Here is an 18,921-nt window from a genome sequence, read left to right on the forward strand (position 1 = left end):
CATGAGCCTCAAAACTCAGGAAGAAATAATCTTTTTGTGACTTTCAAATTCGGAGCCTTTATTGGGACTCGCATCCCTAAAATATTGACTTTAACAAGATTCGTATCTAAATTATGTAACTTAACTAACATAGGTATAACATTTTTACAAGTACAAGTTTACATATGCACATTTTTACAAGTAATCAGCGTGTAGACGCCTTTTTCATTAACTAATAAAAATTTTAATTTATTTAAAGTTTTTTAAAAAACATTCGGTAAAACATAAACACAACATAAAAACGTAGCTCTTTATTTAAAATGTACAGAAACTTTGTTTTCTATATACAAAAAATGTACAAATAATTACAAAAACTATAAGCACAGAATATACAGATATTATAACAGTTATAAACATACAAAGTTTTGAGACAACGTAAAACAATTTAGAGAAATAAGGTTTTACACAAAATTTAAAGATATATACTTACATAAATGCACTTAAAATTTAAAGAAACCGTTTTGAAGTAACGTATTAGAAATCGGATTTGAAACAAACAAACAAAAAATGTGAATAATATTTCAAAAATATCTAAGGATAATAAATTTAGAAAAAAATAAAAGCATTGAAAAAAATATTGCATTAGGTCTTCTATACAATTTGCCAGAAACCGGTATCAGAAATCTAATTTTAATAAAGAAATTAGAATCAAAATGGAATCCTTCTAATAGCAAGGATTTTAACCACACAAATATATGTATAAAAATATATTTTTATATAGTTTGTTTTAGAAATTTTCAATGAACAAAGTTCATTACATTAATTTTTGAACACGAAAGTATGCAAGTATAAATCATGTAAAAACATGCAGGTTAGGTCTGCGATGATGGGAAAGATGGCAAATGTGAGCCGTTAGAAAGCATCGATAAATCAGAGGTATTAGTACAATGATGCCGATAAAATCGATTTGGAAAAGAGTGCGAACGTGATCTTTTATCAAATACTCCAAAACTAGAACGAGTAGTTTTTACGTTTATTGGACTAGATTGTGATGAATCGTAGTGTAGTGCACTGCGTTGCTGGATATGCGACTTTACCGTTTCAAGGATTTCGCGTCCATTTAGTGTTAAAAACTGAAATTCTCCTTCTTTTGCTACACTCGTCCTAGAAAGTTAATAAAAATATTAAAAATATATATATTTTTGAGTTTTATAAGTAACTTACAACAAACATTTTTAGATTAAAGCGTCTCAAATAAATATATTAATTTGGCTTTGTTTCAATGTATTTAAAACCAAATCAATTTAATAGAAATGAGTTTAATGAATTAAATTCTTGAAAAAAAACAAAAAGCATTTTTTTTTTTTTTGTATAAGTCATCAACTTTATTAAACAAATAAAAAAATAACTCCTTGTATTCCAGTTTATCTTATATATTTTTTTTAAATATTGCCCTATTGACTTCGTTTACGAGGATTACGTGATCATAAAGAAGGCCAAAACTCTTTAATTAAATCTTAAATTCTCTTTATGTTTAGAAATTTACCTTGCGAAATTTACAACCCCCTCTATTTGAGGTAATAAAATTTGTTACATGGTCATTAAACAAACAAATTTTAAAATTGAATTCAAATCAATGAGTTTTAAACTATTTAAGAAAAGCAAAAAATTTTGTTGCAAAACTCAAATATTAATCCTAAAATTTCAATCTCTTTCAAGCAGTATGTTTGTTAAAATTTCATAATATAAGTTCAAGAGTTCAGTTTTTAACAGCATTTGCGTTGTTATTATATGATTGGTTGATTTTAGAGTATGGGAAGTTGGGGCACAGTGGATCCGATTTTTTTATTTTTTAAATTGAGCAAAAGGTAAAATATGTATTTTATTTTTTTCATGGCGAAAGGATTGAGATATATGTCCTTCATAATAATAAATCACTAAAACCCAAATATCTATTATCTAAAGGCTCACAGAAAGGTTTAAAGCGAGTTGTGTTACGTTATTCACTGTGCCCCAGTACTAGGTTACAGTGAATAAAGACACTGTACACTATACTTTTGGCATACTTTTATTAATTAGATTAGTATAAAATCGAAAAAATAGACATTTTGAAAATTGAGAAGAAAAAAAAAGAATTATATTGATAACAAAAATTATAAATATATATTAAAAAATTAAAAAACTATTAAAATATTGTTATTCATAACTTAAAACTAATAAATTCATTTTATGTAGTTTGTCTGTTAAAAATGCATGAATTTAATTTTTAAGATCATTAATTGGGCATAGTGAATCAACCTATTCACTGTACCCCAATTCACTGTGCCCTACCATACCAAAATGTAGTTAAAAGAAACGCTAAACTACTAAAAGAAAGCATAAATATCAATAATCCGAATGAAAAAATTCAAATTTTGAAATTATTTTAACCATCATCTCCTCAACAAACCTAATGATAATAATCCTAACCTCGCAATTTATTGTTTTAATGGTTTTTAAAAGTTTTGCTGTGTTCATAAATTATTTATTGTTACAAAAAATATCTAGAGTCACTTTGAAATAAAGAAGATGAAGAGAACGACAACCATTTCATCTCTTAGCTATATGACAATTACGAATTTCGATGCGTTGTTGCTTTAATTTTTCTCAGTGTTTTTTCATCTTATGAAGAGAACGACAACCATTTCATCTCTTAGCTATATGACAATTACGAATTTCGATGCGTTGTTGTTTTAATTTTTCTCAGTGTTTTTTCATCTTATGAAGAGAGCGACAACCATTTCATCTCTTAGCTATATGACAATTACGAATTTCGATGCGTTGTTGTTTTAATTTTTCTCAGTGTTTTTTCATCTTATGAAGAGAACGACAACCATTTCATCTCTTGGCTATATGACAATTACGAATTTCGATGCGTTGTTGTTTTAATTTTTCTCAGTGTTTTTTTATCTTACGGAGTGGAAAAAAAAGTTACATTCAAAGAATGTAACATTTTTATGCACTCCGTAACAAAAAAATAGTTCATCCATTTAATAAGTAAATGGTGTTGCAGGAAGAGATTTTTAAAGATTATAAGTGGGTTTTTAAAGAGACGTCCAGACATTTCATTAAGAAATCTTTAAGTGTTGTCTTTAAATTGTGTTTATGGTTTAAACAGCAGTTCTATGAATATTTATTTCAATGATATAGAAATTTTTATGAAAAAGTACAAGTTTGAACCTCATCAAATTTTTAACTGTGATGAATCAGGCATTGCAACTGTTCATAAATCTGTTAAAGTTATAGCAATAAAAAGAAAACTTTGTAAAACATTGTGTTTCTTCTGTAACTAGTGGTGAACGAGGTGTAACAACAACCGTTGTTTTAAACCGCTCAAAACTTTTTATAATATATAATGTGGATCATGGTTACATGAGCATCCTGGACAAAAAAAACAAATGATCAACTTAGAGGTATATTCTCCAAAGCATATTGTAAAGCTGTCTCTGTAGAAGTTGCCTGTTTTGGCTTTCGTATATCTGGAATTTATCTTTTGTGTCGGGATATAATTCCAGACATTAAGTTTAATAATGACAAAAGCTCTAATGCCAACTTACATAAACCTGATAAAATTGATTTACAAGTTAATTCAAGCACCTTACTACCTTTGTTGTTAGGATATTCAGAAAATATTGATTTTAATATAGTAATAACCTGTTTTTATTTTAGCTATTTCTAAAATAACTTTATTATCAAGAAAAGGAGAAGAATCACAGATAATAACAACATCACCTTATAGAAAATCACTATTTGAATCCTCTGAAAAATCTAAAAAGTTAAAAGAACAAAAAATAGAAAATGGGTATTAGGAAAGGGTTAAGAAAGAGTTAAAAGTTTAAGTGTTGAAAACTGTGAATGCTTTTGTAATGGATTATGGGGTATGGCTGCAAAAGTATTGAATCAGAGTCAATGTTTAAAATTTACAACTTGAGCACATTCAGACTGATGTTAATTTCTGTTAATACTGGTGAAGCATTATGTGATTTATGTGACAAGTGACTGTGTGTTTGATTATATGATTAACTAGTTACACTTTGATTATGTATTACATTTGTTTGATTATATATTATGTTTTATTATTAGCTGTAATGTATTTTAAAATATTTATCTTGCCTCTTAAGAATCTGTTTTGTTTATCATTATTTATTTGAATTACTTATTAAAAAAATCTGTCTCACTTTGCTTCACAAAGAGGGGCAAAATAAACAGAATGTCTGTATTAGATAAATTAGAGCTTAAGTGTCTCATTTTGCCCCTCGTTACCTTAATCTTTCTCCTTTTTGCATGACTAAGCAATACTTTTTTTCTTGTACATAAATCTTTTGCCTTTATTGTGACAGATACAATTGGGAAGATTACCGGTTAATTCCAGGTAGCCTTGAACATTTTCTGAGTTTTATTTTTCAATGTACTACATTATGAATAAAATGTTGTAAAATAATTGTAAATTTGTAAAATTTTAAAAATTCGAAATAAGAAAATAAATTTATTTTATTTTTAAAGAAATAACGAATATAAAACAATTAGTTTTAAATATATTATCGTTTTGATAGCATGCTTATAAGAAACATAAAAAGATAAGATGGTTATATATTAGTGACCAGTGACACCAAGAGTGGTGCGACGGGGGCGTAAAGCCATGGCGGCACTATTTTTAGGGGTGGCAAATTTATTTTTAAAAGTTTACAAAATAACTTTTTTTTACAGCCTTATCATAGTTTAACACTACGTTAGGGTATTACACCATTTAGAATATTTAAGTCAAAGGAGGGTCTATGCAAAAGTTGTTGTTTAGGCGGTTCGTCAAACGCTGAATATACAACTTCACCGTTAAGATGGGTGGAAGATAAACAATTTATGCAATGGCTAAATAAATTATTTATACCAACAATTAAAAAACTCCAGGTTCCAAACATATGTTAGTATTGGATAGTCATAACACACATATCAAGTTGTACCAACGTTCATTGAGAATAATTTCATATCAAATTGATGTTTACCAACTCACTCCTCCACGCATTTCAACTATTAGATGTGGAGGATGTTGGATGTCATTAGATTCTACGAATAAAATGAGGGGTGGGGTGAGGGTGAATTCCTAACAAGTACTGACTGGTTCCTAACTTTTTTTTTTTTCTTTTTTTTAAAAAAAATAAGTCATTAAACTAAAATTCAACCGACTGAATTTTGTTAAATACCCGAATACCCGACTATATTGAAAACCGACACTAACTTGAAAATCACCATCTTTGGGAGGAGGGTGAAACTCAATTTAATAAAAATCTTAATCAACACAACATCATTTGCAACTTATTGAAACACCAACTTGTCCAATTACAGTATAGCAAGACATGCATTTAATTAAGCTGTAATTTAACTTGAAATATTTTTAAAATAACATTTTAGAGTCTAAAACGTCAGTACAAAAAAAAAATGTTGAAATAAAGAAGTGGAATGCAATTGCCTAAATGAGGCTGAAATTCTAGAAAGGCTACGACAAGCTGAAGAATTAAAACAAAACAACAAAAAATTCAAAGAAGAAAAAATTAAACAATTCTGAACAGCAAAAAAAAAACTGCAAAAAATACAAAAAAAAACTTGAAGAAAATGAAACTTGCAAAAGCTGGGTTTGTCAAACATGTTTACTAAAAAAATATAAAACTGGTGAAGAATTTTATTTTACAAAAAAATGTCGAAACTTGTAAAATCTCTTTTTCTTGAAAATTAATCCAATCATTTTGTAAATTAACTGTAAACAATTTGTAAATTAGTTGTTTTTATTAAATTACCAATACCTTAACTCGTTCTACCCGAATTGTCGGGTAAATCTTAACATTTTTTCTTCAAATAAATTCAAAACTTTCAATCTTTTTTTTTTTTTTTTTTATTCATATTCGGATATAGCTCTTTTTTTTTCTACAAAAACAAAAAAAAAATTTTTTAATCATTTTACTATAAAATAAATCAACATTAATTATAAAAATAAGTGTTTTATTTTGCCCCTTTTTACTCTATTAATCCAATTATTGATTATTTAAACCAAATTGTATTGTGTTTAACTAAAATAAATTAGATTTTTCAAATAATTATTTTATAACCACAATCTAATGTCACTTAATTGCTTTTATAACATTTGAAAATAATTCAACTGTTTATAAATTAAATCAAGTTGGTTTATGGATTAAATTAAAAAGTGATCAGATTTTCAAAACTTTTTTTTAACTAACAAACTATTTTTTTATTTTTTTTTACATTTGAAGTTTAACTATTATTTAGCCCCCATCAAACTTAAAAGATTATAAATTTCACATGATCATTATTTCTATGCATTTAGAGGTTTTCAGATAAAATTTAAACTTTATTAAAGTGCTTTGGTTTACTTTGAGAAGTCAAAAAAATTTAAAAAAAAACCTTCTTTAACGAGGGCGAGAAGAAAGAATCATTGGGCATTCATTATGTTCACATGTTTTGGTTGTCTTAATATTTTATAAAACATTCTCATTTGATGCAATTATGAATAAGCAAAAGCTTGGAGTTTGCATCATGCTTAGACGCCATTGCTGCACGCTAAAAATCTAAAATCCACCTCTTTAAACGTAAATATTTGGCTTCTAAGTTTATATAATTCATAAAAGAATTTTTTTTGGTCATTTCAGAAAAGAGTGATGATGAATTTCACAGGACATTATAAGACAAAATTAAAAAATGCCCGTAAGCCGATACGCATACATCCGTTACATCACATCACTACATATGAGTAAGTGTAAATATATAAATAAACATCGTTTGACACAAGCGTAAAAACTGGGGTGGGAAGGGAATTTTACTAAAATTTTCTTTTTATAATTTTACTAACTCAACATCAATCAAATTTAGCAAAGTATTCTCTAAAAATTTCTTTAAAAACCCAAATAATTATAATTTTTTTTTTTTTTTACTCAAAATTTAGAAACATATAATTTTTAAACAAAAAAAACTTGTACATATTGACTGACAAGTTTAAGCTTAGACAAGCGATGTAGAGGGGAAGAAGAAAAAAGTCAGACCAAAATTGGCATTTATCAAAAATATTATAAAGACAGTCGGCTCAATTGAGTAAAAAATTTTCAAAACCTTAGCATGTTAAAAAGTCAGCAGTTTATTTTTTATAACGTTCCTATACCATAAAAAATTAAAATGATTTCTGAAAAAATTCAAACTATGATTATGAAATTTCTAAATAATGCTTTTAATAAGATAGATTGTGTATATTTCTAAGAAATGGCCAAGGAAGACATATAGTATCTTATCACCAAGCCCCGTTAACCCTGTCACCGTCGGTTTATATCAAACTTATATAAAAAATGTAAAATACAATTTTTAAAATATATCACAATATATTATAAGTTAACTTCAAAATTACTTTTTGTTTTAATATTAACATGTAAAAGTAAAAATATTTTTTATTTTATGCAATTAATAGAAATATTTAGAAGAAATGTCTTTTTTGTAGTATTAACCACTTAAGTTTTGTTTTTTTTCTGTTTTAAAGAGAAATTTAGAACAATATTGTTTTTGATAATATTTTCTTGAAAATTTTTTCGTAAAAATGTATTATTGCAGTAAGAAAGATAACTAAGAATAAATAAAATTAGTATATGTTTTAAAGATTCAAATTAAATGGTTTTTAAACCACTTAATATTGAGTCTTTATATTATGAATATTTCCATGCCATGTTACAGTTTAAAAATTCTAACATGGCATGGAATTATTCTTTGAGATTTTATTTTCAATAGATTTAATATAAAATTTCCATAATATATTCTTATTTAGAATCGCACCAAGGAAGTTTACAATTGGCCTTAAATATTTTTTTCTTTTCCTTGAACATCATGAAGGTAAGTAAATTTATATGGACCACCTTAATTCAAAATAAATATGGAAACGTTGTTTAACGTTATCAAATGTATGATAATTATTGAATTAAACAGTTTTGATTTGTCAGTTGTTAACAATTAGGGGAAAGTGGGATAGTGGGTCCTATAAGAAGAGGACATTCTGAAAGGGATTTCCAAAAATTTATAGAGACTGAGTCGATTCTACTGCCTAAGCTTCTAAACGCGTTTAAACCAGTACATCACAAACTTCTAAATCGAATTATTTCTTATATTATTATTTTTTTTTAACATAAGAAATTTTTCAAGACATTATAGATGAATCGAAATTTTACAGCCATTTTTTTTATCTACTTGTTTATTGAAATAACTGATAAGTATATTGTCATTAAGGTAAAAAAGTTTTGTTTGGTAATTTAAAAATATTTCTTGCTTAATTTTAAAATTATTTCTTTGTTTATCCCAGGAACAAAGGCCCACATTTGACTCTGGTTTAGCGCCCCATTATGTCTTAATATGGCTCTGGTTATTTTGCTGTCCCAATATTTTTTAAACATTGTATAAACTAAATATATACCGGGCTAAATTTACAGTGAAAATTTTTTCAGTATCGTACAGTTGATTTAACTTTTGTAGTCTGAATCTTGGTATATCATCCAAATCCCATACAACAGCAGGGTTGTCCAAAAGGTTCGAAGTTGCATGATATAGTTGTATACTTTTTTGTGTGATCGATAAAATATAATCTCCTGCTAAGCCAAGCCGTTCTGATCCATCTGTTTTTATTATTGTGACAAAAAATGTTCCTGAAAAAGAAAAAAAAATTTCTTGTTATAATATTCTGAGACATTTAATGTACCGAACAATAAATAAAGTAAAACCATTGAAACCGTTAAAACCGTTGAAACCATTGAAACCGATGAAAGGAATTTACTAAATGTTCAATAATCAGTTTGGTATTTTAGAAAATTACTTTTTGTCAAAACGAAAATTTTAAACATAATATAAATATCGCAGTTAAAGTTAAAAAATATATTGAATTTTATTAGTTAAATTTTTTCAAAGTATTTTTTCAATTTTTTTCTCGAACTATTGCATTGACTAATGCATACTTTTGCAATTCCTCCGAACGTTAGGGGTTTACAAGAGGAGAAAGGGGTTTAAAGAGAAGAAGTTTATTTTTTACTTTTACTTTTAAATTTTGCAATCATCCTGCTTCTATCTACAGTTTTTGTTTGTTATATTTGTTACTTACTCAGAATGTTTTAATCTATCAGTGAAAAATTTGAAAAAAAAAGACAGCAAAAAACCCCCTAAAACTCAACTATGATATCAAATTTTTTTAATATTAGGCAGATGTATAGTGTAAGCGTTTCAATAAAAAATAAAAAAAGTTAAGTACTTTAGAGGAAAAAAAAAATTCAAATAATTTATGACAAATGTTTCAATAATTCGAATTCAAATCAAGATATAAAATGTCTTCCAATGACAACTACTTTGCAAATATTCGACTTTGAGAAAACCAACGTAACGTAGAAAAAAAAAGTTTTCAGCTTATAAATGTACATTATATAAAATCATTTCATAAAGCTTTATTTAGATTTTTTTTAGCTGTCCATTTAAACAAATAATAGTGACAACTTGGTGTCACTATTATTTGTTTAAATGTTGGTGTGTGTTGTTTTAAGAGAGAGTGCGTAATAGAGAGTAAATGACTGCACGAACAGTGAAAAAGCCGTCTAAAACAGACTTGCAAATATAAATTGATTTTGTATCATTAGTTTTGAATTATAGTATTTTATTTTCTCTCACCTGGTAACGCTTACTTATATTTGTTTTCGTTTCATTATGCTGTGATTCCAATACGTTTTGTTATGAGTTGCTTTTTACTCTCAGAGTTTTTTTCAGTTTTATACTCAGTTTATTTTATTAAGGCAAGGATGTCATTGTTCTTTTTTTTTTCAGAAGGAAAGCGCAGCGCTAAAACTGTTAAAATAAAATTTTTTAACGCTTTCTCTTCAGAATAAAGAGGAAAATGGCAACCTTATTTTAAGGCTATTTTAACTTTTGTTGTTTTTTTTACTCAAGTTTTTTCCAATTTTCTAAACTTTTTTTGTCTAAACTGAATTTGCATCAAGGAAAATATGGTCAGTAAACCAACACTCGTGTTTCATTAAAAGTTTTTACTCAAACATCCATTACATCAAGCAGACTTTTTTTTAAAAAATTTTTAAAACAATTGAACCATTTTAGCAACTTTTCAAAGTCTTTTTTAGTACACTTTTTTAATATTGCTTAATTGAAGTAAATGATTTAATTATAAATTTACCGTACATATTTAAATACAAAGATAATTTTTTCTTACACACAAAAGTGTCACCAATTGATAAATCTGTAAAAATTCTTCAGAAATAATTTGAGATAGTGGTGTAGTGGTAGAGCGCTCACTTCATAAGTGACCGGTTCCGAGTTCGATTCCCACCACGTCGCTGGTAGTACCGCGCTCAATTTGATTCACCGCGCAGCGGCCTTGTTCGTCAAGGTTCGTGTTTCGGAGTTTATAGAGTTGAGAGAGGGTTATAACCACAAGTAGCCTCCTCATCTGTAGTGGCCCTCTCGACCTTTGGGGAGGTGAATTACAAAAAAAAAAAACTTAAAGCACGAGCGATAAACTAATATAAAATATTTTTTCTTTTATAATCAACCTGAATGAATAAACTCGATAGTTTTAAAACTGTTTCTTAATTGTTACGTAGCCCAAACTTTATTAAATAAAATTTTACAACTGTTTATAATAAATAGAATTTATTCAAATTAATAAATAATATTATATTTATTATTTTTGTTTTTTGTAAGTAATAGCCTCCCATAAGCTGGGTTTAATTAGAGTTGGTAATAACTTTTATGTAAACTTTGTAATTAATTATAAGAACCGCTTCCCGCTTATGAGGTGAGCCCTCTACCTCTACACCGCTGCCGCTATTCTAAATGTGTCACTAAAGTTTCTTAATACAGTTTATTTTTAGTTTTTGCTAAATCTTGGCCATCACAAATGCTATTTTTTTGTTTATTTTGGGGCTAGAGCAACAATTATTTATTAAAAAAAAAATTATTTTAGAAAGCTTCCATTTTTGTTATATCGGTAGCTACTTTGTCAAAAGCTGTTTTCAAATGTTTTTATTTAAAAATCAGGAAGGGTGGGTATCCTTTTTAATAAAACTAAGCATGAAATTATTTAAACATTTTAAACATTACTAACCTTTAGGTCTGTTTAACTGTCCCGTAATATTAGGCTGAGGAAACACAAGTTTTTGTATAAGTCTAATCCATTCTCTAATATTTTCTTTATCAGGAGCTAACAGTATAAAAAAATCTTTCAATATTAGTTTGAAGCAAACTCGATGACTGCGTGAATACACTAACTCATCAATTGTTCTCAAGCATGTTAAATCTAAAACTTTTTTATTATGTTTATGTAGGCAACTATCTTCAGACCTGTAGTATTCTAATCGAGCATTTCCTCGAGAAGATTTTCGACGTAATAAAAACCATTTTTGCTTCCAGGCCTAAATATAAAAAATCATTTCAATAAGATTTATATTTTAATCTTTTAACTCATATTTAAAATTCATTGTTTAAGTAACAAAAACTTCATTTCAAATTTCAAAATTAAATCCATAATAAGTAAAAAACGCTAATACCATACAAATAGGATATTTTTTATTGCTAAATAAGTAACAGCAGTTTCAAAATGTAATAATATAAGTATGTGTGTAAAAATTTTTAATAGTTTAAACATTACATTATTAGAGTAAAATGTGGTCGAATGGAATAGTTAAGGATTTTATTTATTTATTTTTTACGTAAAAAAGATTTTTAAATTTTAAAAAAAAAAAAAGACGTTGTAGAGTATATTGAGCTATATTTAAATATATTAAAATCAAATAATCTTTTAATTTAAATTTTTTTGTGAAACTTTATTTGATTAAAAAAAAATTTATTCCTTCCTACATTGACATTCGGGAAGAATGAAATACGCAAATATATGTGTAATTAAAACAACACTTTATTAAAAAAAGGCAATCAATAATAACATTTAAAAAAAGCAATCAGTAATAACAATTAAAAAATCAAATAAAATAAACTTTTTTATTCTTGTGATGATGTTTAGCCGCTTAGTACTAAAAGTTTAGTACGTTTAGTACTCAACTCAACCTCTAGTACGTTTAGGTACTAGAGGTTGAGTTGAGTTTTCAGTTTCAGCGGCACTTTTTGGTGCAATAAAACTCAGCGCCTTTTACGTATCGCTTCGGAATGCATGTTTGACATAGCCAAACCTTGCAGTTTGAATTTTCACATTGGTTCCATTTCATATTTTGACTTGCTGAAGATTCGCCTAAAACTTTTCGGCACTTTTTACACTTTAATTGGTTTACACCTAATATTTTAATTCGACTTTTTGCTTGGTTTATTTGCTGTTATTCGCCATTAGAGCTAACCTCGCGTTGTTTTTTTAGCTTGCTTTGCTGCTTTTTTACTTTCAGCATCTTTCAACCTTTCATGTATTTCAGGTTTATTAAGACACTCCCATTTGAATCTTGGCATACCAACACTTTTTCTTTTTTTTTTTGTGCCGATGTGTTGGATACGAAACATTTGTTGCAAAGCTGCTGCAAGTGATTGGGCTGATTGCAGTTGTTTTGCAACCTCTTCTTATATTTCTTTAGATTTTTACCTCAAAATTCATTAGAATCATTTAATAAAAGCAGTCAGTAAAAGCCATTCATTTAAATTAAGGAAAATTTCATTGAAAAATATTTTCAATAAAATTTATTTGGAGATTTATTGGTCACTAGAGATTTAATTTAAAAAAGCAGCATTTAAGAAGTGAGCTATTGCTTCACTTATTACTAGCGTTTTTTTTTTCAACCCCACAACTCTCCTTTTCCGTTTTATACTCACAACTTTTTTTCCTAAATAGCAAATTTAATTTTGAAAAAAGATTCTTGATCTGCGTAAAAAGTTATACCAGTAAACTTTTTAAGTTTAATGATATCAAATTTAACTTCGAGTGTTGTAAGTTAATTCTTCAAAATAATAAAAAGATTCTTATTACGCATACGAAAACTTAAATATTTATGACAAATTTTTTTTCATCAAAAATAAAATTTGACATCATCTTACTCAGAAAAGTATTCTCTACAACATGGTTTAAAAATATTTTCAAAAAGATTTTCCGAAAACGAATTAAGAGTAAAATAATAAACATTGTCACAACTATTTCATTCTACCCGCTAAATTTAACATTAACATAATTTACATTAACATAATTTACAAAAGTGAAAACCTTATATTGATCGGATCATTTTGCAAAATGTTATGTGCATTTAAGTAACGAAAGTTGACAACAAGGAGTCTTTAAGAAAACTGTGATTAATTTTGAAATTATTCGTTATTTCGAAATAAAACGACATTTCGGTCACAATATTAATTGATTGTATTCGCATAATAACCAATTGCATTTGAAAGTTAAGGACAAGTGATTTGGCTGTGCCAAAACAAAAATAATGGTGAAAATAGCCGATAATAATTATACCTATTTTGCGAGGGAAAATGGAAGGTATGCAACATAATATTTTAAAATAAAATTTGGAAGTTATTTAGAAATACATATAAAAATTGAGAAAAACAATATAAACGCGATGTTTAAAAAAACTCAAAGAAAACTCAAAAAACTGAAAAAAAAAACATGCTATAATAAAGTTAAATCCTTCTACTTCTTAAAACATATTTAGGTTGATTAAAAATTTTTAAAAGTAAGACTACAAAACATTTCCTAACTAGACGAACACTAAGCAAAGTTTAAAAAATGTGGCACGGAATCCATTGAAGAAATTTACTCCGTAGAACGTACATAAGCTCATACCTTAATGACGTTACAATCGAAAGAAAATGTTATTATTCGTATGTATATATATATATATATATATATATATATATATATATATATATATATATATATATATATATATACAACAAATTACTTACTTGCGTACCAAATTTTCTATGCTTTCTTGGCAGTTTCACTTCTAAGTAGCCACATTTAACAAGATCATCGTAGTTATCAATTGATGTCATGCTTTCATTTCATACAAATAATATATAATTAAGTCAAATCATAAATAGAAAAAAACATCGCCATCAAAAATAGAGCAATTCTATTTAGATAAATATGTACTTTTTTTCACCATTTTAATACATAAGCAAAACCTATTTAAAGAAATATCCTTTAAAGCTTTATATAATAATTAAAACAAATGTATGAAGGAATGTAAATCTAAATTCCTTAAGCTGTTTTTTCTCCGCAGATATTATAATGATGTACTTATAAATATAGTATAAATAATTCAAAATTTATATCTTAAATTTTGAATTATTTGTACTATATTTATAAGTTGAAATTTACTTTGCTGTTAAGTTTTTATAGTGGAGTAATAAAGTAACCAAATAACGTTGAAGGTATTGTAATAGTTTAAAACAACAAATCCAACTTATTGTTTTAGATTCTAATAAAAACAACAAGTAATACTGCAATCTCTATGAAGGAGAGAATGTTAAAAAAATTGACAGACAAAAAAAGTAATTAAAAAGATATAAAGTGTTTTTTTACCGTACTTCTAACGATCATAATAAATTAATTAAATTTGACTTTAACAGTTGCTATATTTAGCTGATTTTCAAAGTATCTCGATTGAATTATTTTGTAAAGTATTTTAATTTAGTTAAATTGCGCATAAGCCCGTACCAACGAGGGTGGGGTTGAAACACGCTAGTTTTGCTATATTCTATCTGGAGGGATAAAAGACTTATAGCACATTAAATTTGTAATAATACTACGAAAAAAATTAAAAATTATTGAGGTCTGATGTAGTTTCGCATGAAAAAGTTTTAACAGAGGTCGTTTGAATTTTTTTAATTTTGTTTTAACTTACACATGGCATATAATACAACTTTATATATATATATATATATATATATATATATATATATATATATATATATATATATATTCCAGTGGGCACGCGTTGTCCGGAGGACATCCAGACGTCCGTAAGATGTCTGACGGACGTCCCCGGACGACGCATGGTCAAAAGTTTGGGTTCACTTGCTTTATTTTTTAACTTTGCGTAATTTTCTTCGACAATTGAAGCTCCTTCCATTCAAAACTAGCGGATCATTAATTTTAGGTAATTGTTATAAAATTTTATTAATACAGACATCTATTTGTGAACATAGAGTATATGTTTATGATATAACATAGAGCGGAAACATGTTTATTACCATTATAATAATGAATTCTTTGGGTATACTTTGCTGTTATAATTGGGTATACTTTGCTGTTATAATTATTATTTTGCTTTAATACTTGAAGATATTTTGCAGTAATATTAACTTAATTAACATACATATATTTATATATGTATATATATATATATATATATATATATATATATATATATATATATATATATATATATATATATATATATATATATATATATATTACATGATCTTTAAATTATCTCTTACTTTGCAAAAAGTTAATTAATCTTACTGTAAACAATATAAATAAACACATAGGATGAAAAAAATCTTCTTTTTTTTGTGCATAATAATATATTTATCCAGTGAATCCAAACTTTTGACCGGTAGTGTACATTTATATATCCCAGTGGAAATAAATATAAAAGATATAAATATATAATATATATATTTTATTCTTGTAAGAAATTGTTTAAAAAACAGAAAAGTGTTTAAAACCTGCTTTAAAAAAGCAACATAGGTTTAAAACTAAAATTATATAAGTAATCGTAAATTTTGCTTTCCCTTTAAAAACTCAATAACAATTGATTAATTAAATTAAAATCTAAAGTAAATCAAATCTCCTAACTACAAAGGCATTATTTTCAATCCAACACGCGATGAGTAATGCATAAGCAGCAGTTGTATTTTCAGAGTTAGATTTCTGGCTTCAGAACTGTAGGTCCGTGGTTCAAAATCGGCTCTGGCCGTTATGCATCATTGGAAAGAAAGGAGGCCCGAACTTCCTAGTTTAATTCTATTCTTCGGTGCTCGAAGAGTTACTAACGGTATGTGACCCATAGGACTTCTTCAAGCACCTCATTAACTAATTTTTTTAAATAAAAAAAAGAAGAATTTTTTAAGTAATTAATATTAATTAAGAATACTTTAATTTTAGTAGGTGTTTTTTTTTTAATTTAGTAAGCAAACAGTTGTTAACTAGATATGCATCATTAAAAAAACCACTTGGGATTACATTATGAATAAATATTGGAATAAGATAAAATTAAAGTAAATGTTTTACTCAAGGGAAAAGTCGTAATTTAGACTTTGTACATGCGTTTTTTTTTTTTTGGTTTTTTCAATCTTTAATTTTCTTTATTTCTATAATTTTTATTATTTACAAATTTATTAGGGTAAAACAAGCTATATCTTTTTGTAGTCTATTTGCATGTTAAATAATTAATGTCAAGTTTTTTTATAATAAAAATTAACAAAAAATAATAATTAATAATTTAAGTATTTTAAAAGCCAATCTAAAGTTTAAAATTACTTAAATATAAATAAATTTTCGTTTTCATTGAAAAAAAAAAAAAAACGTCCCAACGGATAAAATAAACATTTTAAAGTACTTTTTTTTAATTATAAGTTTGCCTGCTAAACCTAAAAACTTTCTCCATATATTCACGCTCCACTGCATATATCCCTAGAAAGTCAGTCTTTACATAAACACTACACTGTTATGTGTTAATTTGCTCTGCGATATCCCTATATAGTCAGTCGATGAATGTACACTATAAGCGCTAGATTATTTTTAAATTTAAGAATCAAATAAAAAAAATAATTGTTATTTCAATTTTTATTAAATCGGATGATTTTTTCCCTTTTTTTTTTTATTAAAGTACGATTTTTATTAAAGAGCGAGATTGTAACTAATTATCTTATCGTGTCTATTCGCACGTTTTTTACGTGCGAATAAACACGTTTTTTACGTGGCAATAATTATCCCCTATAACATTTTAAAGTTACGTTACGTCTCAATCGGTTTCAATTCGTAACAAGGTTATATTCTCTATTTTTTTAATTAAATAATAAGTAAATAAATTTGATAATGCAGTATTCCCCTAATATTTTAAAGTTACGTTAAGTATTGTAACATAAACGGGATTCGTTACGTTACGTGCAAAATGTCTGTTATTTTTACGTAACCGTATACGTACGTAAATTTCTCACACAGCATTACGTAAACGTAACGCTATGTGAGAAATGTTACGTAACAAAACGTAACATTTCGACCTAATGATACGTAACATTGTAATCTATAATATCTATTTATTTAACTTTTTTTTTTATATATGTACATTTATATATGGAGAGAGAGCGCCACCATGTATAGACTACTACGTATAGAGAGATATAAAAGTGTGTTAAGTCAGAGAGTACACATAACTGGCTTAAGCAAATAATTACTGTTGTAATTACTACAACAATTGGTTACATTTTATAAAGTTAAAAAAAAAACAATTGAGACGTAACGTTGCGTATTGAGACTTTATTGTTTTTTCGTGACAGAGTAACCAATTGAGACGAAGCTATTTTACAATAAAATTAAAAATAAAAGATAGTATTGATAATGCAGTAACAAACCATTACTGCATTATCAAGTTTATTTACTTAATATTTAATGAAAAAATAGAGAATGTAACCTTGTAACCAAATGTAACCGATTGAGACGTGACGTAACATTAAAACATCATAGGGGATTTGTTTGTTTATCATTTATTTTATTTTTATTGTAAAATAGCTTTGTCTCAATTGGTTACTTTGTCACGAAAAAACAATAAAGTCTCAATACGCAACGTTACGTCTTAACTGTTTGTTTTTTTTAACCTAATATTATATAAAATGTAATATATAGAGACGTAATGTTACGTAACTCAATTTAGATTTGAGATGTAACTAAAATACGTCTCAATCATAGAATTTTTTAATGTTACGTTACGTCTCAATTTGTTACAGTTTAAAGGAAAAAAAAGCGTAATGTAACGTAAAAAAATTTCTATTTGTGACGTTATTTAATTGCGTTAACGTAATGAAAATACGTTAATTAAATACATTTAAGATTTAAAACGTTTTATTTCTCTAATTTTCATTTCTCTAATTCGATTGCGCAACTATTTTCTTAACATTAAAACGAGGCCAGTAAGGACAAAAATGTAAACAAATAGCAACAAATCGCTTAAATAATCCTTCTTAGTTACTAATTTTTTTGTTTATTTATTAAAAAAAAAAACTTTGAATTTTTGGTAAAACAATTTACAGAAGACAATAAAAAATTCACAAATGTCAAAGACATGTTAAATCATAAGAAAATTGTTGAAACTGGATTATAAGATTAACTATGTATTACTTGTCATGGTGCTAGTCCAGATGGACTTGTAAATCAATTCAAGGAATATATATGCATACATACATATATATATATATATATATATATATATATATATATATATATATATATATATACATATATATATATATATATATATATATATATATATATATATATATATATATATATATATATATATATATATATATATATATATATATAATTTGTAGATAAGTTGGAGTATTTTTATATATGTTTGTAGATAAGTTGGAGTATTTTTATAAAAAATGTATTTTGTCTCAATAATAAATAGTACATTTCATGTATTTTTACAGTTTTATAAGAGGATCTATAGAGTAAAAATGGCACATTCTCCATGAATTTGTAAAGCTGCAAATGTTTAACTTTCTATAACTTCTTTGTGTAATAGTTGATTTCTTCAATTACGTATTATACCAAAAGGCTTAAGCAAATTTAAGCAAAATTAACTATTTCAATATCAGAGATAGAACCAACAAGTAGTTCACTAACAAAATATTATTGTACCAAAAAAA

The 18,921-nt window shown here is 26.3% G+C and overlaps 1 protein-coding gene across 1 annotated transcript; it reads right to left on the reverse strand.

Annotated features, from left to right (window-relative positions):
* Nucleotides 1–275: 275 nt before the first annotated feature.
* Nucleotides 276–14,170, reverse strand: LOC100207452 (docking protein 1). The gene is made up of 4 exons (XM_065818965.1): nt 13,942–14,170; nt 11,153–11,459; nt 8,471–8,699; nt 276–1,143 (listed from the first exon to the last, which is right to left on the reverse strand). The coding sequence occupies exons 1-4, from the start codon at nt 14,029–14,031 to the stop codon at nt 852–854; spliced, it is 918 nt and encodes a 305-aa protein (XP_065675037.1). The 5' UTR covers nt 14,032–14,170; the 3' UTR covers nt 276–851.
* Nucleotides 14,171–18,921: the final 4,751 nt, after the last annotated feature.

The sequence above is a fragment of the Hydra vulgaris genome, chromosome 15 (genome assembly GCF_038396675.1).
Source record: "Hydra vulgaris chromosome 15, alternate assembly HydraT2T_AEP".
NCBI lineage: Eukaryota > Metazoa > Cnidaria > Hydrozoa > Anthoathecata > Hydridae > Hydra > Hydra vulgaris.

Coding starts and splice junctions, on each gene's coding strand:
- LOC100207452 (XM_065818965.1), bottom strand. CDS start 14,031: ATGACATCAATTGATAACTACGATGATCTTGTTAAATGTGGCTACTTA. Junction 8,700..11,152: donor ACAGTTAAACAGACCTAAAG/GTTAGTAATGTT, acceptor TTTCTTTTTCAG/GAACATTTTTTGTCACAATA. Junction 1,144..8,470: donor TTCACTGTAAATTTAGCCCG/GTATATATTTAG, acceptor TTAACTTTCTAG/GACGAGTGTAGCAAAAGAAG.